At 56.6% G+C, this 16,385-nt stretch overlaps 1 protein-coding gene across 8 annotated transcripts in view; it reads right to left on the minus strand.

Moving 5' to 3' along the window:
* The window catches only part of INPP4A (inositol polyphosphate-4-phosphatase type I A), a 52,638-nt gene that overhangs the window by 12,662 nt on the left and 23,591 nt on the right, over positions 1 to 16,385 (minus strand). For 5 of the 8 annotated variants that reach the window (XM_065890609.1, XM_065890608.1, XM_065890607.1 and 2 more), the window contains 9 exons: positions 15,766 to 15,949; positions 14,294 to 14,512; positions 13,371 to 13,509; positions 9,665 to 9,697; positions 5,277 to 5,449; positions 4,352 to 4,475; positions 3,496 to 3,622; positions 3,064 to 3,204; positions 764 to 861 (listed from right to left, as the gene is read on the minus strand). In XM_065890609.1, the coding sequence (XP_065746681.1) occupies positions 764 to 861; positions 3,064 to 3,204; positions 3,496 to 3,622; positions 4,352 to 4,475; positions 5,277 to 5,449; positions 9,665 to 9,697; positions 13,371 to 13,509; positions 14,294 to 14,512; positions 15,766 to 15,949 (1,238 nt within the window). Of the gene's footprint in view, positions 1 to 763; positions 862 to 3,063; positions 3,205 to 3,495; positions 3,623 to 4,351; positions 4,476 to 5,276; positions 5,450 to 9,664; positions 9,698 to 13,265; positions 13,510 to 14,293; positions 14,513 to 15,765; positions 15,950 to 16,385 lie in introns of all 8 variants that reach the window. The other 3 variants (XM_065890604.1, XM_065890603.1, XM_065890610.1) reach the window with 2 other exon arrangements.

A 16,385-nucleotide genomic window follows, 5' to 3' on the forward strand; every position in this document is an offset into this window, starting at 1 on the left:
GGAGTTTCTAAACCTCCCGAGGCCGAGGCCCCGCCCTCTACACTCTGAGCTGGGCCCCTGGCAAGAGGATTTTCCCAGGTTCCCCAGTGAATTCCGATGTGTGGTCAGTGCCAGAGCCTCGACGGCTCCAACAGCACCCGTCCCAAGCCGCCTTCACGGCCACCAAGCCCAGTGCTGGGCTCACGCCCTCAGTTCATGGGGAGACTGAGGCCCCCCCCCCCCGCCTGAGCTCCTGTGCCCACACCATGTCCCCCCACTCGCTCGTGGGCCCCGACCTGGCCCTGCAGGGTCTCCAGTCCTGCCACCCTCTGGCATCTCACAGGCCTGTTTCTCTAGCCCCTTCGCTCGGACCTTTAAGACCCTTCCATCCCCCGTGCTCCAGGCATGTTTCCTGCCTCCCCACGTGCCAGCCCTCAGTCCCTGCCGGCCTCCGGCCACTCGAGGCCGTGCAGCGTGGTCACCCACCCGCACCGCCGCAGCCTCGCCACACGGCGACTGTGAGATGCCCCTCAGACACCAGGGGGGCCCCTCGGCTCTGCGCCCCCCTGGCCCAGCCTCCATGCGAGCCCTCCCCAGGGTCTATCCTCAGCCCTTTCGTGTCTTGCACGGTGACCTCGGGCATGAAAGCAGCCGACCACATTGGTGATAGGGCGGGAGGTGGAGGGGGGTCAGCATCAGCATCAAAGGTCGCTAAGCAAACCTCAAACCCCTCGAGGGACGAAAGACAGCGGGTGGAGACCTGCCGTGGTGAAGAGATACTTACAATCCTCTGGCAAAACCTCCTTGAACTGCTCGAAGTAGGAATTTAACCGCACCAAGCTCTCCACGTTGATAACTTCTTGTAAAGACGTGTCGCCAAACCTTCAGGGGTCACAGGGGGACACCGTTAGTTGGCTAATGTCGCTGCCTCTAGCGCCACGGTGACCGCGTTAAAGGTAACGATGTCGATTCTCTCGATCCTTACGGCGCACGTCTAGATTCTAAGCCACGTTCCTCCCCCCAAGCTTAAGGTCATCTCTCCCGTGTTGGTGACAAGTCTGAATACGTTTCATGAGCAGGAACCCTGCGTGACCTGTGACAGGCATGCCTGCGAGACACCCAGGCTCTTGGGCAGCCCCGCCACGCGGCCCCGGGTCCCCGTCCTCCCACCCCGGAGGCGCCCGGGAGCGGGGCCGGCAGTGGGGCTCTGGCTGGGGAATCAAGACAGTCCCATCTTCGAATCGGAAGTCGCCCTGCTGCTGGATGACCAGACCCGACCAGCTGTTCCTGCTGGACGGAGTGCAGGGCCCCAGCCCTCCCCTCACCACACAGGGAGCCAGGCCTACGGGGAGTTGGGAGGGAAGCCACCCGTGAGGAAGGCGCAGGTGCTCATCAAACACGCAGCCCTGGAGTCCCAGGCCTGGACGCACGCCCCCTCCACCACTTCCTGCCCAGCGACCTCCGTGCACGGCAGCCTCTTCACAGTCCCAAAGTCATCCCTCAGGGGGCAGGATGCCCTCCTGTGGGTCCACCGCAACCCGACCACCCCTCATGCCCAAAATGGCTTTTTCTCCTCCAGGCACCTGCTCCCTGGGGGTCGCCCTGGGACACAGGTGAGCTGGCCTTGTTTAGCAGCAGACAAGCAAGCAGAGCACGGACCCGGCCTCCCGTGTCCCCTGTCCACTGCCATGTCCTCCACCACCTGGCCCTCTGCTCACTCCAATCTGGCCTGGCCTCAACCCTTTGCAGAAACCTTTCCAGAAACACCTTTTTCAGAAACCACTCTTGCAGTCAGGAACAGCAGCTGCCAGACACAGGGGATGTTACCTCCTCCTGAGGACACCTCCTTGCTGGGGCCCCGACACTGCCCACGCTCCCTGAAGTGGGCACCTCACCTCTGGCTACACCTTCCGGATCTCTGCTTCCTGGGCTGGCGCCCTCAGCCTAAGGCCAGCTCTCCAACTGCCCCCAGCGTGACCCCTCTCCCGGTTAGGACCCGCTACTCACCACCCACCTAGGGGGCCTGCTCTGTTCCTCTCCTCGTCGCCTCTCACACCTGCCCCACTGAAGACCACGTCTCGGCTCTCCAGTCTGTCCCTTCTCATCTGCACTGCCCCTGCCTGACCCAGGTCACCGCCTCTGGCCCGGACTCTTCCCGACAACCCCCTCGTCACATCTGGCCCCTCACATCTTTCTAGCACACGGCCGGCAGATGACCTTCTTCAGATGTGACTCTGATGGTGTCCTGTCCCACTGAAAGGTCTCCGACCGTGTGGGGAGGACCCTACACCTGGGGGTCAATGGACACTGACCACTGGGCTCAGAGGCTCAACAGGAATATGGCATGTCGTCCTGGAGACCACATGTCCTTAACAGCAAGAACTTTAAGGTATCTTTCAGTTCTAAAACATGGAGATCACATGCATGTAATGACGTGACAGGAAAGGTCTTCACGTACCAACAGAAGGTCATCAGAAGCTACACACACCCAATCCCCTCCTCCTCTCCAACACCTGCACACACTCTTGCACACGTGGGCACACGTGACTCTTCCCTGCTGCCTGGCAGGTGACCCTGGAGGAGTTTACGAGGCGCAGGCCTTTTGGACCAAGGCGTGGCTCTATGCCTGCCGTCCTCACCCCTGCCCACTGCTGCCTGCTACCTGAGCCTCCGGCCCCACGTGGCTTCTCCCCACCTGCCTTTGTTCAGGCTCCTTGGCCTGGGACGCCAGGTCTCTCCTCCACCTCCTCATATAACCAACTCCTACTTACTCTTTAAAACCCACTTCCAGGAAGCCCTCCCAGACCCCGAGGCCTCACCAGGGCCCCTACTCCCTGCGTTCATCTTAATCCTTGCGGCCACATCTCTGCTACCAGCCCGTCTCTCGAGGACACAGACCTCGTCTGGTTCATCTTTGTATTCCAGCACCAAAGACGAGCCCGGTATGTGGCTGAACTTAAAGGAAGGAGGGATAACAAAGTCCAGGTGGCCCTCGGAGCCCGAAGAGGACTAAGTACACGCTCTCCGGCAGCTCAGCGACCGACGGATGCAGCCCCTGGCCCACAGAGGTGGCCCGGCACGCACCTTTCGGCCAGCGTCTGCTGCTCGTTGATGCCCACGTTGAAGAGCACAGGCTGCACCCGCAGCAGCATCCCGCTCTGGATCTCCCGGGGCAGGGCGTCAAACAGGGGCCCCGGCAGGGGGATCCGCACGTTAAAGCCATCCCTGAAACGCAGGAGAAGAGGAGGGTCAGGCCTGCGACAGGGAGATGCGAGACAGGCGAGCAAGGAGAGGAAGGCCCTGCTGGCCTCGGGACGGGACAGCGGCCTGGCCCGGCTCGGAGACCTCCTAGCTGCCGGTCACCGACCTGTACAGGGCTGTGAAATGAGTGTAGCGGGCTGGGATGAGCGTTTCCAGCTGAATGAAACGGAATAAAGCAAAAATGAAACGTGCATCACGTGTGATGAACACAGATGAAAACTGCGCTAGTTCTGAGAATCAGAAAAACATTTCTACCGATTTCCTGTGATGACGGGCAGCATGTCAGTTGATGCGTTAGAAGTAGCCTGAGTGACTTTGAAGGTCACGTTCCTCAAGTCCATGATCCCAAGACTCATGTCCTCCAGCATGGCCAGCTCCTCCCCTGGAGGCAAGAGAGGGAAAGGCTGTCAGGCAGAGGGGACCTGCGCTCTCCCCTGGACTCAGCGTGGCCACGGAAGGCCAGCAATGAGCTCAGGGTGGCAGTGACGAGGCGGTGAGAGCTGGGGGGAGGCTGGCCAAGTGCCTCACTTCTCCGCGAGTAAAGCCCACTACTGAAGTCCTCTGGCCACGTTAAAAAGCGCAGCTGGTGCGACCACGCCTTGTAGTCCCCGGCCCTTTCCTGGCGAAGGGAGGGGTGGGGGACCTACACGTGGGAACCTCAGAAGGCAAAGCCGGCTCTTTAGGCGTTGTGATCTTTCCGTATTCTTTAGATCTTTTGATATTTCTTCAATGTCTTAGAACTCCAAAGATTAACAGATACTTTAAAAAAAATTACCCGTTTTTACCTTCTAAGAAGAAATAAACAGAAAACGAAGGTGAGTAGAAGAGAGCATTTATAAGACAATTTGGAAATACCAACAAATTTTTTAAATACTCCTACTGTGTGACCCAGCAACTTTCCTTCTAATAATTTAGTGGGTGCAGAAATGGGCCACAAGCGGTGTGTGTGTGTGTGTGTAACTATAAAGGGCTTTTTTTAGTTCTTTGTCACCTGTCGGGGTGTTTGGATACATTCGCATCAGTACGTGTTACCTGTGTACCAGAAAACCACTCAGGGGGACGAGAGGGGCCACACACGGAGGCTCTCACAAGCCCAGCCCGGGCGGCTCACCGTAGGTGCTCAGCAAGCTCTCAAACTGGGCGAGCAGCCCGATGGTGTAGAGCTGCCGCAAGAAGCCGTCGTCGTGCAGGCAGTTCCTCAGCTTGATGACGAAGCCACAGATGAGCGCGGTCAGCTGCAGGGAACAGACACGGCCTCACCTCGCGCCTGGCCCGCCCCGGTTCCTGCACCCGCGTTGCTCTGCCTGCGGCGGCCCCTCACCGTCGGGGCCTGGGACCAGGAGTGCAGAGGCCACGGGAAGGCTCGCTTCCAAAGGTCCATCTGGTTTTGGTTCAGCTTTCGACCCGACCTTGGGGTCACTCCTGGTCCAGAACCTTCTGGAAGCCCAGAATGATTTCCCCGCGGTGAAAGGAAAGGCCTCTATGCCCAAAGATCTACACTCAGCGCCGGCTGGAAAGCGCGGTGCTCACGACGAGGGGCAGGAGTGGAGAACAGGGTGCCCCGTGCACAGCCCCGGCCTCGCGGGGACAGGAAGCCGCACAGAACCCACCAAGCCTCTGCCGCCATTCCCTCTGCTAATCAGATTACTGCACCTGAAAACTGGTGATGCTCATTTAAGCTCTTCCCTCCTCTGTAGGGAAATCGAAATCACCGGAATAGAGTTGTGCCTGAGCGGGTCTAATACCTGCCGCTTTGTAAACCAGAAAACAGATTGAGCGTCTTCCCTCAATGAACTCCTCTGCAGGGAAGAACAAAGGTGGCACCAGGGCCGGTGTGACCCCAGGCTCCTTGGGGCAGGTTCCCAGGGAGCAGGTGTGAAGCCGGACTGTCCTGAGCACCTGCGATCCAGCAGCTCCCCTCCCCCTCCCTCCAAGGCCAACACCCAGGCCTCAGGCCACACGGGCAAAGCCACAGGCGGGAGGGCACAGCGCCACGCTGGTTTCCTCAACCGGCAGAGAGGGACAGGTTCACCTACCGTCTGGCAGAAGACCACGTCGCGGCGGTACTGCAGGCTCAGGAAGGTGGCGATGGTGGGCGCGCTGTCCTGCATGAGCAGGAAGACCATCGCCTTCTTGGCCTTGTCGCTCATCATGGCCACGCAGTCCGTGAGGGTGGTCAGCAGGGGGTACAGGGCCTCGCTCCACTCACCTGGCACGAGGGGCGGTCGGCTCAGACGGCGGCGCTTCGAAGGCCCCCGGCCCCCAGTCCCGCACCGGCCCTGCCACCCCGCCTGCCCCTCCCGCCTCCGCACGGCCCAGAAGTGGCGCCAAGTTCAGCCCCGGTCTCTGCCCGCCTAGCCTGAAGCTTCTCCAGCAAACGCACCATCAGCCCTCCTCGGGGACCGCCGACACCCCCTCTCGGGACTCTAACACACTCCCGGCCCCGACTGTTCCTTTCAAGGAAGATGACAGCGAGCTCTGGGAGTCATGACTCAGCAAGGACGCACTGTGTCTGCGGAGGCCAGTGCCTCCCGGCACCGCCGTCCCTCGCGGGGTACCTGCTGTCTGGCTTCTCTGACCCCGGTGGCGAGGCAGAGCCCCGGGCTTCCGGAGCACGGCCAACCCAGCCTGGCCGAGCCTTTGCGCAGCGGGCGCAGGCCCCACCCACCACTGCGGAAGGACCCTCCCCGCCTACGCAGCCGCAGCCCTCAGCGTCCCCGCCTCCCGCGCTTTCTTCCCCGCCGCCACCTTCCTGCCGGACTCCCCCTATTCCTGGCTTAGTGGGGTGGTTCTGTTTTTGGAATATAAGGAAACTTTGACCCTGTACCAAAACAACTTTTTAAAAATAGAACCTCGGGAGAAAAACAGAGTGAAAGGTATTTTTGGCTTTGGCTCTTCTTGGTCCTTCCTATTTGGAAGACATTTAGACGAGAGAAGACATGCCCCCATCAGTTATATTTTTTTAACAGGCCACCAAGCCCAGAAGTAGGCACTGGATCATCACCACTGGGTGCGCCCACTCGGAGCGCGGCGAAGGCAGTGGTGTGCATCCCGGGCAGGGCACCCTCCCGTGATGGGGTGAGGGTCACAGGATGCCCGTGGCCGTTGCCCCACTCAGGACAGGCCCTGGCCTCGTGAGCAGTGCAGCTGCTAGGACGGTCAGCTCCGTCTCAGATAAACAGAATCTTAAAAAGATAAGGGAGCTGTGGCTCTGCTCTCTCAAACTGTGTGCCTCACGCTTTGCTGAAAAACAAGTTCAGAGGAACGCCCAGAACCTACAAAAGGACTGCCCTGCGCTCAGTGTTTGGTCAGCGCAGAGTTTCAAGTCTACGTAGCCATTCAAAATTTGGAAATGACCTGAGTGTATGTATACGCAGACACACTGTACATGGACAAGGATTTCTATCTCTAGTGGAAAAAAGCAGGCTTACATTTAGAAAGTCTATAGCAAAAAGATCCTGGCAAATAAATCGCAGTGAAAAAGAACCCTGCATGGAGGAGCGGAAAATGTGAGTCCCAGGCCCCGGCTGCCACTGAGCAGTGGTGGGTGAGCCGCGGGCAGGTCCCCTGACCCCTCAGCCACCGGGGCCCTTCGCGGTAAAACGGGGGGACTGTTGTGGATAATATCCACGTCTTTCTTCCTCTAAAATTCTCAGAGACCATGTTTTTGTTTCTTTGAAGAGCTCTGTTGAATCCATGGCAATTATATTCAACAACTGTCAGAAAAGGCCAATGGGCATTAAGTTTTAATAGCCAAGTGGTTTGGGGAAAGGTAGGCAGTCATTGAGACTATGCTTCACCTCAGAAGTAAGTGCTCTTAGAGCAAGTGTTGCCAATTTTACTTTCTGTTCCACTTAACATGAATATATATATGTAATCACTATGCAACTCATGATCATTTTAGCCTGAAAATGATCAGAATATACAAGTGGTCTTATTTGAGCAAGCCCTCTGCATACAATTTTTTACTCTGCCTACTTCTGTTTAAGCAGGATCCCCATAAGAATGACTTCGTTTTGCCGCATTAGAGAAAAAACAACAAACCAGACCAAAAAAAGACACTGAAAAAAAACTGTAGAATTGGAAGAATGGTTAAAAAAAAAGCACTCAGGGTTTGTTCCGGAGAAGAGTTGTGGCCCTGGGCGGGAGTTGAGCCTGATGTCCGCCCAGAGAAGGGCTCAGCCGTGTCTGGATGGCTCCGGAGTTCAATGAGAGCATCAACCAGCCCTTAAGTCAACACCTGTGAGTGCCTCACTCTCTGTTTTCTCACTTAATCCACAGAGAGAGGACTAGTAATATGGGTAAGGAAAGCCTCAGAAAGGCTGTCTTCCCAGACACACAAAAAGAATGGCCACTTGTACACACATCTGACTACACAGCGAAGAGCCGCTGGGGATAATACATTTTGGGTCAACACGAGGGGAAACCAAACTTCAGAACTTCCCAACAAAATAAATTTCAGGGACAGGGATGAGATTTCTACCAGAACCTAGTTAAGTACAGGTGTCTGGGACGTTAGGGTCGGTGAGGGGGTTTACTCTGCCTCCTACATCGGGAAAGTCTGGCAATGAACAAAAAACACCAGTGCCTAAGCAACAGCCATCGTGCTGGAGCTGACGCCCCTTGTGGGACAAGCTCCTGATCTCACTGCTCACCTGGACAGTCGCTGATGGGTGGCCAATGCAGGACTGTGCTACTTTAGGTAGCTTTGCTTTTGTGTATTTTCTTTTTTTCTCATTAATAGGGGAGGGAAAGGAGAAAGTAGGGAGAGAGAGAGAAAATGGTGTGTGTTCTAACTCAGACTAAATACAGCTCTGTAGGAAAAGCTAAAGGAACCCTTGGCAGGGGACCTTTTAGTCCATCCGACATCAACTGTGGACAGGCCACCGAAGCTTCTGGAAGTGACAGAGCTCACAGAAGACGAGGAGAGCTGTACAAGCCAGGCTGCCCGAGTGCTGCCTGGGAACCCGCTAGACCTCCCCTCGGCTCTACAAACTGCAGGGCTCGCAGAGCCGAGGAAAGCCCCGAACTGCCTCAGGCCAGGGTCATGAGGCCGCCACCCCCTTTCCTGGCCTTAACTGCTGGGGACGGTCACCGCCACGGGGCTCGGGGGAGACAGCGCAGCGAGAAGGCACCGACCTGTCCCTGCAGGTAAGCTGGGGGGACTGGGAGTCCAGAGGCAGGTGGGAAGGAGCCAGGCCCAGGCCAGGGGAGGTGCTGGGGAGGGCCCAGGGAACCGGAGCTGGAGACCTGCTCGTGACCAAACTAACGTTTCTGGGGCGAGAAACTGAGGGGCTGAAAGCAAACTGGGGGGTTATGAGGTGCCCAATCAGATTACCCACTGATGAGCAAATGGGGTTCTGGAGTCACGGCCGTGAGCGGAGCTGAATTCCCTGGTGCTGTGTGAGTGAGAGGATGTTCTGAGAGCTGACGGGAATAGTGCGGTAAATCCCGCAATCACAGCTGGCTGCACCCTAGACATAAGGCAGGTGGCCTGCTGTGTCATATTTACATGCAGTCAGAGGGTGGGATGTAATCCTCAGGCTGACTGGGTAGCTGCGTTTTGGAGTGTAAGGGGGAAAAAACCCCACAACATCGTACTTGGGGGTCTCATGCTCCCTCTGGGAAAACCACAAGCCACATCGAGGAAATTCGATATGAACTAGAGCAGGGGTCGGCACATTTTTTTGTAAAGGACTAGACAGTCAACACTTTAGGCTTTGAAGGCCACAGGGTCTCTGTCACAACTACCGGACTCTGGCACTGCCCCAAAGCAGCCGTGGACAGTACGTGAACGAATGGGCGTGACTTATTTCCAGGAAAACGGTATTTACAAGAGCAGGCGGTGGACGGGATTCGCTCGGAGCAGTGGTTTGCCGACCCCTGAACTAGAGTCACAAACACTGATTTCTACATGCAAATGCAGTCCGAAAGATTCCATTTCTAGCACTAACTCCACCTGAAGCCCACAGCAGTGCCTGACAGGAAGTCTAAGGCTGCAGCCAGGCTCAGAAGAGAGGAGGCTGTGTGATTACCGTGCCACAGCATCGGGACGGCTACCTCTTATCTGCCTCCCCCTCCATGGGACGCTCGCAAGCTCAGGTGAAATCACAGGAAGCGTCACGTACCATCGTGTACCTCTCTTAGCCAGGAAGCCTAATGCGCTCGTGGACGCTAACTTCTGAAAAGGGTTTAGGACGGGAAAGTGACAAAAACGCATGTGGTAGCCTGCTTCTGGCCACAATACCAGCCCGACTGGCCCCTCGGCAAACCTAAGAAAAGTTGCTACATCCCTCACAATGAGGAAACTCCTAAAATGTTTTCCTGACTCTGGGAGTACAAGGTAACCTTTGACAGTTTAGCTACAAACACGCCCTGAATGTTAAGAAGACATCTGCAGAAGCCTTGAACAGAAACCACGTACCTGGGCTGGACTCTTCAGGAGGGGGACTGCAATCTGCACAGAAATGGAGGGTGACATGGATGATTAAGGAGCGGCACACGGTTCAAACACGAGCAACTCAACGCTTAGCGCAGCTGCAGCAGCAGCGGGCAGTAAGCCGGCTAAACTGAGCCTCGGGGAAGAGGCCGGGGGCCTGCCTGCCTCTTCCCCAGGAGTCACACGAAGGTGGTCGGGCTGCCTGGAGCTCCCTGCCCGATCCACCGGTGTCAACATTCATGTTGCTGGTACTTCAACATGACACACTCTTCGGGAAGAGCAGGTTAACGTGTCACAATGAGATAAAGCCCCCACGTCCATCCCATTGCATGTGCTGGAGCCCACGCTGGCTCACGACATCTGGAAGCAAACTTGCAGTGAGAGAGACTGACCGGTAAATCGAGCATGCAGCTCAGAGCCCACCGCCCTGACTGACTCTAGAGCCCGGGCTCAAGGTCGGCTGCTGAGATCCAAAAGGTTAGGGTCCAGTCATGAAACCCACATACCAGACACATGCATGCCAATCTTTACGATGGTTAAGCCAAATACAAAAGGTTTATGATGGAGGGAAGTCTAGAACTGGAACATCCCTCCAGGTCCCTCAAAGAACGCCAAGTTTAACTCAATTTCACCCACACTGAGTCACGTCGGGAAGTACTCATTTCAAGTTCTCTTCTCCCTTAAAAACTCTAAAATTCCTGGTTAACTGGGTGTGCCACCTGACACAGACAAGTTTGAAAACGGATTGTTTGGGCTAAAAGCTTATTTTATTTTATGTCTAAACTTTTCAGTTCAAAGAACGTTTTAGGATCCTGAAACAGGTAGTTTCAGATCCTCAAGAATAACTAGAACCAGCTGAACGGAGACTCTGACAACCTGGATTGTCCAGAAGGGTGGTGGCAGGGATCTTCTGTCTAATCGTCTTTGGCAATGACTTCTTAAACTGGCCAACGGGACAGAAAATAGAGCAAAATTAAAGGCCTCTGTATGTTGAAGACTTCAGCGTCTTCACTGGAGCGCAAATATCCTGAGACTGCCTACTTCACAAAGAGGGAAACCACCATGGGGTGTGTGACGCACAGTGGTGACTGTTCAACATCTGTCTGGCTAAAATCAGAATTACCCCAGGCCTTGGAAAAATACAGATTTCTGTCTCCCCATAACCCTTCCTCCAAGATCCCGAGGCTCTATGAGGAGAAGGGTTTAGAAGCCTGTTTTCATGATCTGCAGTGATCCCAAACTGCTGGGCTGGGACCATGCCTGAGAAGGGATCAGGGGTTAAACCCACCGGGTAGACTCATCCTTCAATCAAATGTGAGAGAGGGATCTCCTCTTAGATCACAGAGGCCCCTGAGATTTGATGCCCACTGTGGACTGCTCCACACACATGCAGATTTTAGCACACAATCTCAGGGGTACGTGGACCTGGGGTGCAACCCATAGATCTCAGGTTAAGAGAAACCTGGTCCAGGGTTTGAAGGACTCTTCGGGGATGAGGAGAGCAGGAGAGAGTGTGTCGGGGAGGTAATGGAAGTCACCAAATCCTGACAGCTTGCAGACGGGTCACTTGGGTGGAAAACCAGGAGGAGTGGGAGGCTCACGGAGCCTCTGCGGTCCGTGCTGAGGGGGACTGGTCAGTGGGCCCTGCGGAGCCCTGACCCCAGGCGGGTCTGAGGCAGGGCGACTCCTCGATGAAAGATGAAAACCAAGGACCCAGGACAGGGTAGAGAATTGGAACGAAAAGAGAGAATGCCTTCAAAGAGGCATGGAGTTGTTCACAGGCGGTAAATACGCTGGTGTGAACACAACCCCGCCCATTAGGCCAAAACAAGTGCCCCAGGAACTTGGAAGGGCATCGGGAGTCACGACAGAGCCCAGCTCTGGTCCCTGAGGACAAGAGATTGAGTAAAACAAATGGCTCACAGTCTGGCTTTTCCAGATCCTCCTGATCATGCCGAGGTCTGAACGGCTTCCCGGCTGTGCTCAGATGTTTAACTTAAGGACCGTGTGCAGGTAATTTAGAGGCATATGGTTTCATAAGTTTCTTTTGAGTGCTGATCAGCAGAGTCAGACTCTCTCAAACGCTTCCTACTCCCATGAGCACAACAGAGCTGATCTGTATGGCACACACAGGTACAAGTCAAGCCCTAAATATCACAAATAAATGCTCCTTTAAGTAACTTTAAAACTGCACTTAAATTTGTCTATATATTTGAACAATATGGGACGTGCCTAGAAAAAGAGGACATTTCAGTTATGAATACAACAGTATATCCAGTTAAATGAACTATCTCCTGCATTTAAAAAAATCCAATCAGTAACTTTTTTTTAAATCTGCAGAAAAATGTTTAAATTGCAAGCAAGACAATATTAAAGAGAAATGAGCAATGAACTTTCAGAAATTTTTTTAAAGAAACACAATTTACAGTAAAAAAAAAAAAAAAAAAAAAAAAAAAAATGAGAGCACGAACAAAGACAAAACAGTTCCATGAACCAAACACAGGTTTGGGGAACTGAAAGTCGAACCCCTCACAGATGGGAGAGTGGAGGACGGGGACACCGGGGAAACACAGGCTCAAGTGAGAGCGCACCCTGGGGACAGACTGCAGGCGGACTGGAGGGGGAGGGCGTCTGACAAACCCAAGGAGGATTTACCAAGAGGCTCCGACAAGGGAGCGAGACCCTGCCTTGAATGAAAGCTGCCCGGTTCAGAAATGACAAGTCCCACTGCCAGCGGCCCATCCCTGGCCCAGCTGGGCCTTAACCCACCCAAAGGGGGGCAAGGAGGCGGCGGCAGCAGCTGGATCTCAGCTGCCTGGCGCACAACCCCACCATCTCTTCCGGGGAAAGGCCAGAGCTGCAGGGACCAGGGACCCAGGGGCTCAGCAGGCACGAGGCCCCCAGCTGTAAGGCGACAGCGGGGGCAGAGCGTCTGGTCATGCCCTGCGTCTCCGCAGGCAGCAGGCTGTTTCTGAAGCGTGCCGCTTCACGCCAGCGTCCTGCCTTCTACCGAGAGCCCCACCTTGGAGGCGGCGCCGAACAGAGGAACCTAACTGGCCCCCCCAGACGTGGGAGCGGGGCCCACCCTCTGACTGGGTTACGAGCAAGGCCCAGGGCAGCAGGCCTCTGCCGGATAAAAGTGCGCCCAGCCAGTGACAACCAGCCTTTCCAGACGAGTCCGCTGGGCCTGCCACCAGCTCTCATCCAGAGAGAGCTGCACGCCTCACGTTTTCCTTGATGCCTGATGCAGTAAGCAATCTCACGAGAAAGGCATCTACCGTTCGGCCTCCTTCGGGTTCCCAGACTGGCTGACAAACGAGCAAAGTCCAGGAGCCCCACCCTCCCGGACGTGGCAGCGTGAGCCCCCAGGGCCCTGAGGACCGGCCTTCGCCTGCAGGCTCACACGCGGGCCCCGCAGCCAGCCGTGAAGGCTCGGGGAGCCCCCGCCCCCACTGCTCTGGGTGCCGCGACACCCCCTCTGCTGAGAGGCCTCCCTGCAGTCTGCGTGGCGGGCGTGGAGTTAGAGACACACACGAACACACGGACAGCGCTCGAGGTGGAGGTGGGAAGCGGGGTGCGTACGCACGTGTGGTCGGGTGAGGGCGGCATGCGGTGGGGGGGCGTGGCGAGGGGGGCGCGTCGCAGAGGGGGTCCTCCGGTCGGATCCAGTAGGCCTGGCTGCCCCGGTTACCTTTCCTTCCTGCGCAGCTGCCGGTGCCGGGGAGGCTGTGGTCGCAGCCCTCGCCCTGCAGGCGCTCCCGCTGCAGCAGCTTGTCGGCCCGTTGGATGATGCACTCCAGGCTCTTGTCCACGTTCAGCCACACCTTCTCCTGGCGGACCCAAGGGGCGCGGGGTCAGCTCTCCCAGCAGGAGACACAGGGCAGAAAGCAGAGCCCGCCCCCGGGCACCATGCCCACTGAGACCCCGCAAGACGCAGAGAGGGCGAGACAATTTGGAATCCCCCGTTAAAGCTGCATCTGCTTTTCCAAAGACAAGTCGATGTCCCGTGGGCGTCAGTTTCAAAGTTTGGGGGACGTCTGCTAGTCACTGTCCCGGAGGCCACTGTGGGCACGAGGGCCACGGGAGCACCCTCGTCCCCTCCTCCCTCCCCGCAGACCTCGTACAAACACCGCAGGGGACTGAGGTCTTCTGGATGGAGGCGGTGGGTCGCTCCGCATGGGGGACGGGGGCGGAGGGGGTCCCTGCAGAAACCCAGGCAGCACTCAGGACGCCAGGGCAGGCCTGGGGGAGCGCGCTGCTGCCGCCGGTAATCCGGTGCCCCCAGGACGACACCGCCGAAGAACAGTCCCAGCAAACGACAAACACGAGTCCGTGATGTGTCACTCCCTCAAGGGGCAGACCCTGCTCTCAGAGCCCACCCAGCGGAAGCAACATCGTGACGGGATGTCAGGGCGGCGTCTTCCAAATCCTCATCAAGCTGCCCAGCACCTCAGCTCCCACATCTCCAGAAAGACGTGGCCCCGGCAGGGCTGACGGCCAGTGGAGGCCGAGGGGGCAGGGCCCGGGCTGGGCCCGACACCCGCGAGGGAGCGAGGCCTCGCATTTTCCAGGCCGGCTCAGCGGCAGGGTGACGGGCGGGGGCGGCAGACTCACCCACTCCTCCTCGTGCCAGTCCACCTGCAGGGAAGACCGGCTGTTCCTGCCCGACCACCTGGCCATGAGGGTGTCCTGGTCGTTCCTCAGCATCACCTGCTCCTCCTCAGTGGAGGTGGGCGAGGCCTTGGAGGCGATGTAGTCGGGCCGGGCCGCGTTCAGCCCGTGGATGGAGGTGGCCAGCAGCTTGCAGTCGCACACGGTGACCAGCTGCCGGGTCTGCAGGGACACACGCACACCTGGCCGCTAAGCACCCAGGTGGGGCTGCGGGGCCCGGCCTCTCTGAGCGCCCAGCCCACCCCCTCCTCCCTCCCGCACAGTGCCCACACCCCAAGAGCTGCAGCCCTCGGGACGGCCGAGGCTAAAGGCTGCCTGCTGCACGACAGGCCCGGCTGAATCTCGGCAAGAACTTCCCACAGAAGCCCGGAGAACGCAAGGAGGACGACAGGGAGGCCAAGAAGCCTCTGACATTCTTGGATCCCGGCCAGCCTCTGAGCCTGACATGGCTGGAGGAGGGGCCCGGGGTGAGCCCAGTGCCAGCCTTCACTGGCTTCCCAGGCTGTCCCTCCATCCCAGGGCACAGGCCTCACTTCAGTTTAACCGCTGAAGTCTTATGCTTCACATCTAATACCTGAAGCCCCGGGCAGCGGGATTCCTGGCATAGCGCGTGCGGTTCTGGGGAATTCTGCACGCAACAGCAGCTCTGTGGCTCAGAATTTGACGTCTGACAACGTCACCTTTATTTTATGAGTGGATTTAATCCCCGGCGCTCAGTCTTTTTACTGGGCAAACACATGGGAAGGATACAAGACATTCGGACGGGGAAAAGCAGCTCATCCCAGTGAAGCAGGTGTGTGTGGGGAAGTGTGACCAGAATCTGTGTGTGCACGTGTGTGTGCTTGTGGGCACGTGTGTGTTTGGCGGAGGCACGTACGCTGAGAGAGACACTGAGTCACGTGAAAAAGCATCATCCATCAATTTTTAATCAGGATCAGATGACAGTTAATTAGAAGCTGGTTTGTGGACTATATATAAGCCAGTGAAATTATACTGTTCTTATATTACGTGCGTATAATAATTCAGTTTCTTTTTTCGAACGGTGAGTACAATGGAAATGTGGCCCCAAATGTGCCGGGTAGGCAGTCACTAAGGAAGCAGAGGAACTGTCCCAGCTTCAACAAGACCCCCGTGCACGTGTAGGGGCTCCCTGGAAAGCCAAGTGCATGAAGCCACAGCTGAGACTCCTGAGCTCCGGGCTCCGTTGCTGGTCTGCCCCCATCCAGCTCTGTGACCACGGGCCAGTCACCAAGCCCCGCCCCAGGCCTTTGTGGCAATAGGATCTGAAGTCAGACCTTCAAGGTCATCCCAGTGTCACCATTTGTGTGGACAGCTCTAGGCACACATGAGGTGTCCAGGGGTATTCAGAAACCCAAGGGACCCCCACCCACCTGCAGCAGGGTAGCCTCTCCTACCTTGTCTGCTAAGATGGCGAGTGTTCTTTCGAGGCCAGTGGCAGACCTGTCCTTGGCCGCCCTCGAGAGCCTCTCTGCGTAGTAACTCACTTGGGTTTTCAGGGTGTTGATCTGGGCAATGATCTCCTTGGCTCTGACAATGTCCTGTGGTATGTAGATGATGGACTGGCAGCTGGACGACGTACTAAAAAGGATGAGAACGGCTTCTAAGGGGTTCTCTCGAATCGGTGGGGATAGTAGCACCTCCCCACCCCTGCCCACAACCAACACGAGGTGAAGCCTCCTGTTACTCGGGGCTGTTTCCTAGGCTAGTCTAGTTGTTGGTGGACAAGAGGAAATCTCAGCAGATCCATTCTGTCTGTACAGTAGAGGCTTGAAATGTTAAAATACAGGTAAGCCTTTTATCCATGTTTGCATGTATCTGTATTCTTACTGTGTTTCTACCTGTGTGTACAGATGTTGAACCCAGTAGTTGCCTGGATGCTCATAACCTTTCACCTAAGAACCTCTTCTGTCAGTTTTTAAGCAGTACCTCAGTGGAGACCTGCTGACACCAGAGTGGCTCACACCTCAGTGAAGGGAGACTGCAGTAGGGGCTGGACTTTGCCAAAAGAAACCTG

The sequence above is a fragment of the Phocoena phocoena genome, chromosome 14 (assembly GCF_963924675.1).
Source record: "Phocoena phocoena chromosome 14, mPhoPho1.1, whole genome shotgun sequence".
NCBI classification, from domain to species: Eukaryota; Metazoa; Chordata; class Mammalia; order Artiodactyla; family Phocoenidae; genus Phocoena; species Phocoena phocoena.